General features: G+C 37.8%; 2 protein-coding genes across 2 annotated transcripts in view; one reads left to right on the top strand and one right to left on the bottom strand.

Moving 5' to 3' along the window:
* The window catches only part of LOC115673878 (external alternative NAD(P)H-ubiquinone oxidoreductase B2, mitochondrial-like), a 55,223-nt gene that overhangs the window by 7,623 nt on the left and 32,102 nt on the right, over nucleotides 1-15,498 (top strand). The gene's annotated exons all lie outside the window — the stretch shown is intronic.
* LOC130139255 (disease resistance protein RGA2-like) lies at nucleotides 1,627-6,191 on the bottom strand. The gene is made up of 2 exons (XM_056315802.1): nucleotides 3,503-6,191; nucleotides 1,627-1,869 (listed from the first exon to the last, which is right to left on the bottom strand). Exon 1 carries the CDS (start codon nucleotides 6,083-6,085, stop codon nucleotides 3,503-3,505), a length of 2,583 nt encoding a protein of 860 aa, XP_056171777.1. The 5' UTR covers nucleotides 6,086-6,191; the 3' UTR covers nucleotides 1,627-1,869.

The following is a 15,498-nucleotide window of genomic DNA, read 5'->3' as shown; positions in this document are numbered from 1 at the left end:
AGATTTGTGTATAATTCCTTTACAAGATTGAGAGATTATTTCGTGAGGAATTGTGAGGCTAAACACTGCATTAGCTATTGGGTGTAATTTGAGCTTGAGAAATACTAAGAGTGTTTGAGTGACTCGAGTGTGGTTGTAATCTCCATTGTATCGCTTGATCTATAGTGAAATTCCGTACTGCTTTCTCCGTGAACGTAGGTCACTACAACCGAACTACGTAAATCTGGTGCCTGATTTATTTTCTTGTTCTGTTAATTTTAATGTTCGATTGCTTGGTTTCCGTAACATCTCCCAACATCCTCCGATGGCTAATTTTCACTCGACGGACATATTAGTCCACATGCTCTCCAAAGATTATTCAAAAGATAGCTGGTGTGCCAGTCATCTTTGGGAAGCCACTTCGTTGACTGCGGGTTTTGCCGAAACTAGGCAACTTCCCTTAGCGCCTTCCATGAACGAATCTCTCATCTCATTCCACGTGCTACAAGTTCGACCATTGTCCTCTACGTCGTCAAGCGCGAGGAAAAATTTCTTACCATTAACTATCGCAAATGGGTTTGCAATTGCTCAAAGTCCAAGGTATCCGATAGTGACTCAAACTCTAATCAAACCTTGACCGATGGTGTCTCTCGTGACTTTTGCAAGAATTTTCTTTAGATCAAAATCATTGGAAATGCATACCCTTATTCTGAAATCAAAACTGGTTCCTGGATCTTTTCCGCGTTGTACACGAGCTTAGCAAGCACTGTTTTGTCTAAACGTCCCGTCCTAATTATTATGGTAGGGCATGCAATCCGAACCGGCTCAGCACACTCTCTACGATGTTAAGAAGGACCGATTCGGCCATTTTCTTTTCTTGCCATTGGAAAAACAGTAGGGGGTATCCAGAGAGCTTCATGAACCGCAAACAATGAATGCCAATCGTCCCTCGTCTTTGGCTAAAGATCATAGTGGCTATACTAAAAACCGTTCCAACTAAATGGATCATTCTGTTTTATAAGCAATGGACCGAACATTACGGTTTTAATACGGCATGACTCGACCATTGGTTCTTCTAGGACATGGCTTTATGGTTATCTTTCTATTTTCTCATGTCACAGTGAAAACCGGTTGGGCCGAATCTACGGACCGAGCCTCCTCAACCTCATTCTCATCTTCAGGATGTCCCATTTGGGCAGTTCTGTGCACTCTAGTGAAGTCATGAAAGCAACCCAGGAGGTGCTAAACTTATGAGGAACCATAGCATACACAATCATGAGTTCAAACAAAAAATATGTGAGAGATTAAAATTGATAAAGACTCTGAGCATAAAACAAAGATGTTATTGTCCATGCAATTAGCCTTCGTGCATTTATTTTCATAAGATTCAGTCCCAGGAACAAAAGGAAAAGAAAAACGTAATCTTCCTATGTGGAAGAGAAGTAAAACAGAATAAAAGCGAAAAAAATATATGATTTTTTAAATGCATTATGTCTCGGAAACTCTTTAAATAATCTGGTGAAATAATCATAAAATGATCAAGCAACTAGCACTAATATACCATAAATAAGATTTGACGGTGCGGCGTGATTTCATTAGCTATCCATGAATGAAAGATATATATCGCTCTAAGGATATTCAGACAGATAATGCTACAGTTGGTCTCATACAACACGAATACGGCGTTCTCTCCGTAGAGAAATTTGCAATACAAACACAAATAAGTGATAAAGAACTACACTTATTCAAGGGGCAGAAGCAAAAGGTACAATATCAACGGCCATTCTTTTCATCCTTGAAAATGAAAGAGATTGAGAGAGTAGTAGCTGAGTGCACGTCCAAATGTTTGCGGAGACCCTCATGGCGTGGCAAATAGATTTGGGAGTTCATCTGCGCTCAAAAGGGAAAAATAAAAGAAATGAGCTTAGAGTATTTATAACATAATATTCTGGCACTGATTGCAGTGTCATGCGGATTAGTCATTCTTAGATTTCCTACTACGAAAATATTTTTCAGTCATTAGCAGAATTAATTTTTACATGGTTGTAAATTCCTTTAAATAGAAGCTGGTGCGGAAGGTTTTGTTTGTATAAAAACGTGTGGAAATTTTGGTTCTTATAAGTTTTCCTCAAAATTTCTGTTAAAACAAAATATCGTGACTCCAAAGTGACAAAGGTACATGTGTCCAATTGATTTACTATTGATAGGTTACATCAAAATGGAGGGTTCATATATAACCTCTATCTAGTTCATTTGATGTACACAATTTGACTTTTTGTTAATTCGAAATATATGAAACTTTCGCAACATGTAAATATTAGCAAGCAGATTTATATATAGATATATTTATTTTCTTAAAGTCGAATAACATTTTAAATTTTAGGGAGAAAACAAAAAACAAAAAAAACTTTTTACTTTTGCTTAATTGGGAATAAACAAGCCCTGTAACTGTTGAGTTGAGGACCTATGTATTACTATCCTATGTCAGTAGCTGGCAGACCCATGCTCCGCTCGGGCCATTTTTCACGACAAATTAATTTTTTTACAAATATTCAAGCCAGTGAGAAAGGGCATCCTATTTTGTAGAAATATTCTTAGCCACTTACATTTCCTCTTTTTCCATTTATGTTATTTCTTAAAAAATAACGTGCGAGGGTGAATCGATACAAAGAAAAGTTCCAAAGGTGGCCCAGCAATTTTGGGATTTAGCTTTATGCTTTTTTGTCATATAAAGTACTATAAAAAAATGAAAACAGTCTAGTTATAAGAAGTTGGACCACATCACCATAAAGAACCGTGAGCATTAGACATGTGCTACTATATTGATTTAAAAAAAATTAATTGAAGACATTTGGATAGTTTTTTTTAATAAGATCGAGAAAATTATTTATTCTCAAATGGGAAAGTTAAATTAAAAGTGAATAGATTTCCTTATGCGTTAACTTTTCGTGCATATCAAGTTATAATAAGCATCGATTTACTGGATAAATTATCTTTATTTGCGGGTGTCTTTATTAAGTGTCTTGCCAACAAAGATTATCCCATATTTTTCAAAATACATTATTTTGAGTAGCAATCTTCTCATGCTCTGCACGGAACTGGATTCACGGCATAGAAATGTTGTTTTTCGTTTTATTGTTTGAGTTAAAAGTTTTAGATAGTGTTACGAATTGAGTATGTAGTTTTAAGTGTAAATCCAATGTTAAATGCTAACTTCAATGTTTTGATTAAATAGTAACTCAACTGAAGATGTACTGCTCGTTTCTTTGAGTTTAAGATATTATTTTTTTAATAAATTTGATTTGGTTAATTATTTTAAATATAACTGTCTAATATTTAATTCCTTTTGCAATGTAATGATCTATTGTTGATTGTATCTTAGTAAATACTTTTTTTCCATATCATTTTTTCCTTTTTCTAAGCAGTACTTTAATTAAATTTCAATTCAATTGAAGAAATAAGTGAATCTCAATATATGGGCATGTTACATGTAAGAACAAAGAAGAAATAGATAGATACGTACCTAATCCTCCGTCCATTGTACCTTTACACCATCAAGTTCGATTTGAGGAATGTGAGCGATTTTGGGCCAATCCTCGCCACTTGTTGGTCGACATCTCTTGCTCAGTTCACCACACTTATTGATGCATAAGTTTTTTAGGGCAGTAAGGGACCGGATTTCTTGCGGCATAGACAATAAATTGGGGCATTGGATCAAGTTAATAAATTTTAGACACGTATGATTGGGCAGCCATTCAGGTACAGCCGTAAAGTTCAAGCATTTACTGACAGTGAAGGACTCCAAAGTGTGAGAAGATTCGTTAAAACATTGGAGCAGCTCCATCACCTGTTCAGACTGAGATATTGACAACGCACGAAGATTAGAAGGAAAGTTGGACTTGTTCTCCTTGGTCAACACGAGCTTGCAATTATGAATTTCCAAGATCTCTAGGGCGATTAGTTCCCCAAAAGGCAGAGATATTGGTCTCCCACAATCTGAAATTAACAACCGTCGAAGGCGAGTTAGTCGGCAAGCACCTTCAAACAAAACTTCGAGATTTCGACATCCTTCGAGTAACAAAAATTGCAGATTTTCCAGGTACTGTATTCCACTAGTTTGCAAACTCTTCTGCTTTGTTCTTATGGATAGATATCTAAGGCTGACGAGTCTCTTCATATTTTTGGGTAGATCGCCAAGCTCTGAGCAACCATCGAGGGACAAGTGTTGTAAACTTTGTAGCTCACAAATGGTATCTGGAAGCTTCTTCAATCGCTTGTTTTCATGGAGTAATAACGTCCTCAAGTGCTTCAAGTTGCATATGGAACTTGGCAGCTCCTCAAAACTACCGGCCACCAAATCCAGATACCGTAAGTGGTTACACTTGGAGATGCATGTTCTAACAAACTCTCTAGTAATAACTTCATCATCAACGTCAAAGGGAAATATTATTGCACGCAGCCTCTTTGAAGTTGGCTTTCGTAGAAAAGGTGGAACTCCATTGAAATTTGAGATTCCCTCTAACGAAGTGCTAGAGAATGAAACATGCCGAACTCCTTCTGAAATTTCTGTAGTATCTAAGCCAACACTAGAGCAATCATGTTGTGCCACAATCGTTGCAAGAGAATGGACTAGATCGTGCACTTTAAAATCTAAAATGAAGTCGAACTCTTCAACTTCTTGGATCAAAGATCTCTTCCACAACTCGTTGAGATACTCAACACCAACGTCTTCCAATGATTGTTCTTCCCCTGTTAAACTAATGAGTCCTAAACCCTTCCATAACCAAGCTAACTCATGGCTATTGATTTCATGTGCTTTGCCAAAAAGAGATAATGTGGCAAAACATCGTTTTAAGTGGGACGGTAAATGATCATAGCTAAGCTTAAGTACCGGAAGAATGTCGTTTTTTTCTGCCATTAACTTCCATGTCTCGCTATCTCTTATATGTGCCCAATACCGTACTTCGTCCTTTGTGTAAACTAGACTCCCCAAAGTTTTCAAAAGGAGAGGAACTCCTTGACATTTTTTGACAATGTCATTTCCAATGTCAAGGAGATCAAGACGTGGTTGCTTTTCCTTTTGATCGAATGCCCATTTTTTGAACAAGGCCACAGAGTCTTCATGAGAAAGACCTTTTAGATTATGTGTTGGATGGGTACCCATTATAGAAGCGACTTTTGAATTGCGCGTTGTCACAATTATCTTGCTTCCACTAGCTCCTTCGGTTAGCAAAGCTTTCAATTCTTCCCACCTACTACGATCATCGCTCCATACGTCATCCAAGACTAGCAGAAATTTCTTGTCTTTGATGGTGTTTCGTAGAAAGGTTTGTGATTGCTCAATATTAAGGTTACTCAAGCTTTGACCAGTTGCTTTGATGATTTCATCCATAGTTTTTTTTAAATCAAAGTCCGCAGGTACACACACCCATAGTCGCGGCTCATACTGCTCTTTCACACTGTCGTCATTGTGAACTAATTTAGCTAGGGTCGTCTTACCCAAACCTCCTATTCCAACAATAGGAATCACCGAGAGATTTTTGTCATCTGGCCGCTTCAATATCTCAATTATCTTTTGTTTATCGTCATCTCTTCCGACGACATCCAACTTGTTTATAAACGAATGAGTCATCTCTCGTGATCGCAAAGGCGCCACTCCACTGTCAACACTCCACACATTAAGATCAAATTGATTCTTTTCGATGGAAATTTTAGATAATGTCTCCCTAATCTCCTTGATCCTATGACTGATTTCTGCACGGAGTATTACCGGATTAGAGAGGGAAAAGAAGCGGTGTACCTTCTGTAAGGCGCCCCCGTACCGACTGATTACCCGCTTTCGTAAGGCTTCGCACTCGAGTTCATCGAGCACATCCTCCGCATCGCACAACACGTCTCGAAGTCGACCTAGCCATTGTTGCAGGCGGTTGTTCTTCTCCTGTTGCTCCTCAGCATCTAACAGCACGGCCGTAATAGCAGCCACCGTATTTTTAAGCTCGCGGATCTGATCTTCGACGCTGTAAATTGCGACAGCTTCCTGGAACACCGGTGATGCTATCTTCCCTAGCACACCCTGTGCGATGCTGAAAAGGAGTGATTCAGCCATGCTAAGTTATGGGGAAATTGATTTCAGGCTATTCGGTTTTGAGACGAGTAGAAGAACACACAATGTCTTCCATTTGTGAGTTAGCTGCTGCTATGACGACGACTTCCTTACAGTTGGATGAAAGGAAGGTTCCTTCCTTACGAGCGGCCGGCAAGTCAACAGAAACGCGCTTTCTACCTTCCCTTTATCTTACCTAACCAGGAATGAAGACTTTCGGTTCCACCGATCAGATAGCTACCGTTCTGTCTTTTCCTTGAAAGAGTCGTCCCAAATAATTTGAGGAGAAAAAGGACGGGCTACCCAGATTCACCAAGAAACGCGATAAACTGATACTAATTCTAAATTAAATTAACAACTAAATAGCATGCACAGTTTAATGATAATTGGATGCACCTTTGCTGGAATATTTTCATGAATTAGTTCACTGGCCATTACAAAATCAATTATAAGTATCGACTACTGTACTCTTTTCACAGTATCAAATGAACATGAACATTTCTTAGCAAAAAATTTTATATTTCATGCTCTGTTTGGTTCACGGAACATAAATAATTTCTGAAAACAATTTTTTTAAAACCGATCGCTTGTACCGCTCGAAATAATTAGCCAGTGAAAAATATTTTTATTATCGGCAATAATTTGTCTGAATATTTTCGAAAATGATGAAAAATATTTTTCGTTCATTTATTTCTATAAATGATATAAGCGATCATTTCTAAAAAAATATTTTTTAAATAATTCATTTGCCGCGAAGCAAACGAAACTTTAGTCACAGATGTTCATGCCAAAAAGCCATTTTGCTTTCTGTTTTGCTATGACAACTAGGAAAAACATGCGCCAGCCAGCAAAGCCCTAATAAGTCTTTATTTTATCTCATTAAAATTACGCATGCAACAAATTTTATGTATATTAAATTTCCAATCAACTCATTCACTTATCCTCAAAATAACATTAACTCACAAAACCCGGACTCGCACTTCGCTGGAGAACGTCGTTCTCCGATGGGATTTGGAGGATGGAGGGGACGGGTTGATCAAGACTGTGGTGGATTTGCACGGCGACGAGGAAGAGAATTTGATCGATATCGACATTTCAGAATTTGATCGATATTGACATTTCTCCAGCTAGACAGTATCACAATTGATAGGTTATATTGGGCTTATCCATCAAATTGATGTTGAAATTTGAACGTGAATACGAAGATTTCGGATTCCATTTATTTATTGGGGATGAGAGAGTTTTTGAGAAATTGAAATCTGTGACAAGAGTGGAATCGGGTATTGCATACATCAACGGTCAAAGTGTGCACGTCGCCTGATCCAAAGGTCTGAAAATTGAGTTTACGTGGAATTATTGAAAATTCATTTTAATGGACAAAATGGGAAGGGACAACAAGGACTTTTCACGTATCAGTGGATGAGAGAGATCACGACATTGCACCGACTCATGAAGACCCGGCTCGCTTTGCCCCACCCCGATAAGCCCTTGCGGGGCCCACCCCGTGTAAAGTTATATCTTCGTCACTTTAAGAATTAATACCACAAAAAATTCTAAATTACGTACACTACAACACAAATACCTTCAACTTTTTTTGTGTGTCACTAAAAACCAAAACTTGCCCGTTATGACACACGTACCCCAAAATTTTTTTAATGTCATAAAAATCCCAAACTTATACTAAGGGGCAACGTCAGGTATATATTCAGGTACTGTAAAAGTTATATAATCCGGCCTTTAATTATTCTTCAATTTTATTATAAGTAAAATTTATTGAGGATTGACTTATAGATAAAATTAAAGTTAAAAAAAAAACTTTAACCCTTATAAAGGGACAAGAAATTGGATTGATAAAATAAAAGAAAATAACCTCCGATACGTCAAAATAATACCTTTTATCTAAGACATGAGATATATGTAACTATTTGATTATAATTGAATTTTATTACAAGTACATTTAAAGGATAAAAGGAGACTTTAAGCTAATAAATGGACACACAATGAATTGAAAATAGATAAACTTGTTATGTTAAAATGATAGTTCAAGATATAAAATAAACGAAAGTGCAAATTGTCCTATCAAATAAATGAGAATTACAATTGCAAAAGATGGACAAATGAGTGCCTTACCACCAGGAATCACATCTGTAACCGCCAACTGGGTGCGCGCATTAATGAATTTAAAGATGTTAAAGTGCAAACCTTGATTTTTATTCTACCTTTCGAGATATTTTGATAATTTTCCTTCATAAGACCAAAGAAATTCCAATGTTGAACCGAACCGAGCAGAACCGAACATCTGATCTCCCTATTCCACTCCACTACAACCATTCGAACTGTTCGTTTTTAATAAGAAAAATTGGAGGAAAACGAAGCATTGGATGGACATAAGTTTATTCATCCAATGAAAACAATGCTTGGCCCACATGGCGACCAATTGAGAAACATCGAACCAATTTATGCCAAAAAAAAATTGGTACAATCATATTATGTTGTCAAGCTTATTGATAATTGGGTGAACAAATTAATAGCTAGCCTATTCATTTTTCATTATTAATTTGCAATTGGAAATTTATGTCATAAATACATAGTCACCTTGTCCATAACCTTACTACTTAATATATTAGCCCAATAAATGTTGGAAGTCCAAAGACGTACAATTGAGTCAAACTTGCATAAGAAAGTCGACACATCTTAATAAATTCATTATACATTTTTTATCCAATGATCAATTTTTATGTTGCATATCTATCCATCCACATATAGAAAATGGGAAGGATACTGCTCGTCTTCTCTCCGGTGGCAAATTGTAATTTCGCCAATACAGATGTACAATTCTGGGCTTGTCTTGAGGTTTCTGTCCATCACTTGGACCCACAGATACCCTCCCCTCACTCTCTCTCTCTCTCCTTTTTAACTTTTGCTTTTTTTACGAGTCTATTATATTTTTTTCATTTAATTCTGTACCAACATAATTATTTCGGGAGTCCTAGTGTTGATCCGGTACTCGAGCCTTAAACTTTCAAATTGTAGAATTAAATTCTAAAACTTGTCGACGTTCTCCACATTAGTCCTTTCCGTGAAGGTGTCGGAACTCAAACGGTAAGCCGAGTGAAAAATGACTTAAATTATTATTTTATTTTGAAAAAAAATAAGAGAGAGTTGCTCATCCAATTAGAAAGGGGAAAAATTAGCACCAATGATGGCCAATCTATGTAATTGATATGTATCTATGGAAGACTCATATATTTTTTATGACCAAGACTTTCTCTTCTTTTTTTTCTTTTTTTTGTGCGTTCTTATCCCACCTTTTTTTTCCTTTGGCAAGTCATGTCCCTTTCATGCCACATGACAACGTTCTTTGAAAAAGAAAAATCGCACCAAAAATCCGCGTTCGTTAGAGTTCTATCACTCTCTCCTACGTCCATGACAATCTTGACGTGAAAGGAAGTACGTGAAGCGTTCAAATTTCCGTTCTCCGATTGAGTTTTCGTCGAAGAGCAAGATTTGCAAGTGGCCTCTCTCGTAAGAAACCGATTTTGGGGGCAATTGAGGAGAGGGAGAAGGGAAGGGCATCTGAGGAGGGAGAAAAACTGACGGGGAGTCGTGGAACGAGACATACTTAATCGAGATCTAAATAGAAAATTCTTTAGAGAGGGACGTGTGTAGACACCGAGAGTTTCCGCCGACGTTTTCAACCGCATATTGATCATTTAGGGCCTTCCAACTGTTCTTGGAAGTGTGTATCTCGCTCCCGATGTCATCGATCGTCGCCTTTGGCTTGTTCATTTGCTAAGGAGCAATCGGGGCACGTACGCTTGAGCGAAGAAGTGTCTTCTCGGCGATGGTCGGGGGGGAAGATGGGTGTTACTCGGTCTGAAAGGTGCTCCAAGGAGGACAATGATTCGAGGGGATGGGTGGCAGTGGCTGGGGTCTTGGATCAGCTAGACCCGACGTCCTATGAGATCCGTCGACGTTAGCTTACTGATATCAAAATCCATTCAAGTTGTGCATGCTATAGCATTCTTTCTTTTCATTTTGTGTGTAGATTTACTGTGTTTTCGAGATCATCGTCGGATTGATCGTAAGCTGACTTGGTCATTCTGAATGACCAAGCCTCACCGAACTCTTCAGCTTCTTTTCGAAATGTGCTCTGCCAAACTTCTTCCGATGCTCGGTTTTCATTCGACGGACGTATCAGTCGACATGCCCTTCAAAGAATACTCGAAAGATAGCTGGGTGCAGTATTCTTTGGGAAAAGATGGAACAAAATGTGAAACATCGTTTCATTTGGTGCGGCAAATTGTTGTAACTAAGTTTTGAGTGCAGGAAGGATGTTGTTTCTGTGCACTGATTCCCACGCACCGCTGTTGTCTCTTATTGATGCCCAGAATTGTCGATTGGCCCCCGAGAGATTTCATAGCACGAGGAACTCACTTGCATTTGTCGACGAGTTTGATTGTGATCGCGAACCGTGCATTTTCTTGGTTGCAGTCGAGTGCCCATTTGAGAAAAAGGAAGAGAGTGACTAGAGAAGAAAGACCTTCAACTAGAATGCTAATAAAGATCCCATGACCACGAGGGAAGCAACTTCGTGACTGCGGGTATGACCATTGTCCCATACGTCGTCTAGCACGAGGAAAATTTCTTACCATTAACTAAGTATGACCATTGTCCCATACGTCGTCTAGCACGGGTTGCTCCGCAACGTGGAGCCCAACAACCGGCATCCTTCTAGAAAATCGGGTCGGTCTTTCCGTAATTCCCCTCTCGAATCCGACCTGAAAATGTCCAAAAGTTTTCAGTGTCTTATTTTCTTTTATTTACAATTTAGCAAGTATTCTCGTCAATGTTTTCATGACATGTGTTCTTTCTAGAGAATTCTATATAGGTGGGCAAGATAATCTATGCCAACAGAGAAGTAACAATGATATATATATATATATATATTTTCATACACACGTGCACTACTTCAAATATATAAATGTTTGCACGTTTCGAAACATTTTAGATATTTCGTGCAAAATAAAAGTCAAATTTCATTGTGACACCCACAAAAAACATATATAATTAATATAATAGGGTCATAATTTTACCTTGAATTTTTAAGCATGGTGTTAAAACTAAGTTGTATTTCAAACGCCTGGTGAGGAAATATTTTTCGATAGAACATTTTTTACGTAATTTTTTTCCTCGAATTTTGACTGCTCTTGTTTTTGGCCGGAGAGATGGTGGAAAATTCCCAATCGGACACGCATCCTCCAATTTCTCTTTTCCTTTTTCCCTTCTTGCGATTTGGCAAGAGAAGAGAGCGGTTTGGCATCCTTGAAATTCGAACATGTATGTCAAGAGTGCGGGCTTGTTGGACAAGGATCGTTCACCATTTCGGACATTTACTTGTGCCATTCCCGTCGAAATTTGAAGATTTATGTCATTTAAACCTAAAAATTAGGTATAAATTAAAAAGTCTGAAGTGTTTCGTGACGAAGAAAAGTCGAAATATAAATTTCACAAAATATAGAAAAAATGTCAAAAAAAAAAATGTAAATATTCAAACTGATCATGAGTGCATGTGCATCGCATCAGGTGGCTCAAAAGACCGTGCGGTCCACTGTTAGGACCCGCGTTCTTCTCGATCGGAACCTGAGAAAGCATGTAAGCCACGTGCCCACTGACGAAGGACACATGGAATCCAAGGATTTTATAGCGTGTCATAAGAGCAATTTGGTTCCGACCGAAAAAATAAATAGAGCAATTAGGTTTTTGAAAATTTTTATCATCTTTTCGGGCTCTATTTATTTTGCGAAAAATAAATAATTTTAAAATATTTTCCTAAAAACATCGCTTGTATCGCTTGAACTAATTAGTTAATGAAAATTATTTTCATTATCGATAACAACTTATGTCTAAACATTTTCATTAATGATGAAAATATTTTTCGTTCATTCATTTTTTTAAGCGATTCAAACTGTTGTTTTTAGGAAAATATTTTTCAAACTATTTATTTTTCACAAAACAAACGGAGCCTTAATAATTAAAATTTTTCTCGAGCTGATAATCAATGACGATTTTATTCTTAATTGAACCTAGTTCTTTTAATGTTATAAGGAAATAAGCGTGCTACTTTTGTTAGTTCTATCCAATTGATATTTATTTATACTATATAGCTTGTGAATGAAACATATCATGAAGTAATGAAACATATAAGAAGTATAATTGAGCATTTAGACATGACAAACGTTGTTTAGTGATAATGATATTAGATAAGCATTTATTACTTAAAGTAACCAAACATTATTTTTTTTTATCAAGAAACCTTTAGATAAACTAAAAACAAATCAAATGATTTTACTAATTATAAATGAAAATAAAAATAAATGCAACCAAGCGGTACCCAATTTTTTTAGATCGACCTATAATCAATTGGCGAAATGGTTGATGCACAAAACTCATTTTTCAGGTATATAATTATAGATAGTAGATGACTTGTGAAAATATACAAAAACCACACACTACTTAGAAACTTTTTTTTCTCAGGAGCACTCCTTTCCTAAAGGTTTAATAAACTCTTTTTTTTTCTTTTAGGACCCGTTTGGTTCACGAAAATGCTTTCAGATTTCATTTTTGAGGGAAAACGAGAATGAAAATACTTTTATGTTACTCACCCATGGGTAGCTCAGTTGGTTCGGGCGTATTTGGGATTGTGTGGTTAGGCGCACTAGTCCCAGGTTCGATTCCCCATCGAGGTGCGCGCAAGCTGGCCCGGACACCTCGGTTACCAAAAAAAAAAATACTTTTATGTTCTCATTTTTCTATTTTCCTGAAAATCTGTTGGGTTGAAAACTTTCGATAGGTATGGAAAATTATGAAAATGCGTTTGGCTGTAATGATTTGATAAATAGTACCTATTAATCCTTTTCATTTGCTCAATTGACCATTATATTCCAATCTGTCGCCGGAAAAGCTTAAAAGATCAATCTCACCGAGAAATTCCAGTTGCCAGTCATTTGAAGCTCGCGCATTCTGGCGAAGAGATATCAATAAATGTGCCTACAAAAATATGTAGAAAGCCTTTTTCTTTTTCCGTCAAGATTTAAAATAAGACTAACGCCATTAAAAATCTCAAACTAGTATACCTTGAAGTAGTTGCCCTAGACAAATTTTCATTCCCCTAAATTAGCATCCTAGATCCAAATTTACTGTCCGTTAATATTCCGTTCAATATCCTCCTATAACGCATGTGCGGCAGATGAATGCAAAACGGATATGATATGGAGAATAACGGATCCGGTATTGAAATTCCATACGTATTGACATGGCGTGCATTTTAACGGGATATTGAATGGATTATTAACACGCGAGGATTTTCTAACGTCGGATCTGTCGTTCTCCACGCCATATCTGTTTTGTAATCGCCTGTCATTGTGTTGACACGTATGTGTTTAGAACGGAATGCTAACGGAGGGTGGATTTGAGTAAAATAGGGTATGGGATACTGAATTGGATATTTCTCGGAGATGAGAGTTGCTCTCGTTGAACAGTAGCATGCGGTGCCGATTTGGAGCTGAAATACTGTAAAACTGGAAGGCACGTTGGAAACTCTGATTGGTATAAAAGTCTTTTTTTTTATGATTTTTTCTTTTTATAATTTAGCATGAATCTTTTCGATGTTTTCATGACATTTATTATTTCAATAGTGTCACGCCCCGTACCCTACGAACACGTAACATCCCGCCGTGGTCATTAAGAATGCGACTCCCAGGATTCGTCGCCGATCCGTTACCATCGAAATAAGAGAATATACGTGGAAGCCAAACGAACACTCCAGTCAACAAACATTCAAATGGGATAACAGAGAGAGACAATTTAAACAAACCAACTATTTTATAAACTTAACGTCGATTACAACATATACATTAGCAAGCCTTCTACGAGACCACTATCTATAAACCACGCACAATAACAAGGATTGGGTGGTTGGTAAGCTTAACTCCTCTACAAAAATATGCACTTAAAAGACGGGGTAACTCGATCTATCATCAATCCCCGTAGTATCCTGGCAACGTCTCCGGATCAATCACGGTCGCGGGTCTGAAATGGTTTGGTTAAACAACCATGAAAACACTTCTTAATAAGCAACTACCTAAGCCTCGCTTAGGGCAATACGTACCTCCGGCACCCTCATCATGCAATTCTAACCAATAGGGTAAGTTCTTATCAAATGAACAATGGTACCACATACTATGCAAAGTCTCGAATTGCATCGCAACCATGGCATACTATCAATATGCATAACAGCAATAATAATAATCCAGACATACTCAATCATTCACACGAGTCTCGATTATAAGATGAAATCACTTCGGCCCGTCCCATACCGTGCCTCATGATTTTATTCCATAATCAAGCGCAAAGCATGCCATATGCACAAAACACTCGAACTTGTCCAGATTATTAACGACCCACCATAAGTCACACCGAACTCCCACCGGTCTTCCGGCATAGCCAGGCATCACCCCACTACTTTGGCCGTGGCAACGTTCGGGATCGAACCCCCCCTCCCCCCCGACAAGTCAGGTACCGGACGACATTCCATTTAGGAGCATCGATCCGGCCTCCACCGCGATCGGCAATGTCTGGGATCGAACCCCCCCGACAAGTCGGGTACCAGACAGCATCCGAACTTCCGCCGGGCATCGTCTAGAACTCGTCTTAGACGGAACTCATCATGGCCACACACGTAAACAACCACGCATTGCCAATTTTAATCTTCCTTAATTAGCCAATGCAAGTGTTTATGACGTGCAATTTACTACGAATAAATATGCCATGAATCGCACTCGTTTTCGTATCAAACATCAATATATGATCACGATATGCCATGCCAAGCCAACAATAGCCATAATTAACCACATGATCCTCTTTTAAAATCCTACGATTATTCAACAAGTGCGAGATCAACCATGAACCATCAATTTCAACCATACGATCTTCGTTCTAGGCCACGAAATCATCATTCCGACCACACGATCGAGTCACAGTCAACTATTTAGCCATGATTAAATAAATTAACCATACGATTAAACCATTTAACCATGCGATCAGCATTAAACAACTAATCCACCACACGATCGTCATTAAACCTTTAATCGGCACATAATCGACTAATTAGCCATGCGATTGTCAATCAAAGCCACATGATCAACTTCAAATCTCTAATAAGCCATATGATTTCATTTGATCATATCCTAATTTAATCTAAACGGTTGGATCAAAATTAGCACATAATCATGATAATTAAGCCCTAAAATTAACCTTAACCAATCTAGAACCAATGGGGGCCATATGATCAATGTCCAAATCATCCAATTCAGCCACTACCACATGATTATTGCAGCCACAAGACTAACCCACGA

Source organism: Syzygium oleosum, unplaced genomic scaffold, assembly GCF_021117445.2.
Source record: "Syzygium oleosum isolate NSW1041296 unplaced genomic scaffold, Sole_v2.1 Sole_v2.11, whole genome shotgun sequence".
Taxonomy (NCBI): domain Eukaryota; kingdom Viridiplantae; phylum Streptophyta; class Magnoliopsida; order Myrtales; family Myrtaceae; genus Syzygium; species Syzygium oleosum.
Note: the sequence above shows the minus strand (reverse complement) of the source record. Positions and strands in the feature narration are given on the sequence as shown.

Bases quoted from the DNA above. Each gene is read 5' to 3' on its own strand.
- LOC130139255 (XM_056315802.1), bottom strand. From the start codon at position 6,085: ATGGCTGAATCACTCCTTTTCAGCATCGCACAGGGTGTGCTAGGGAAG.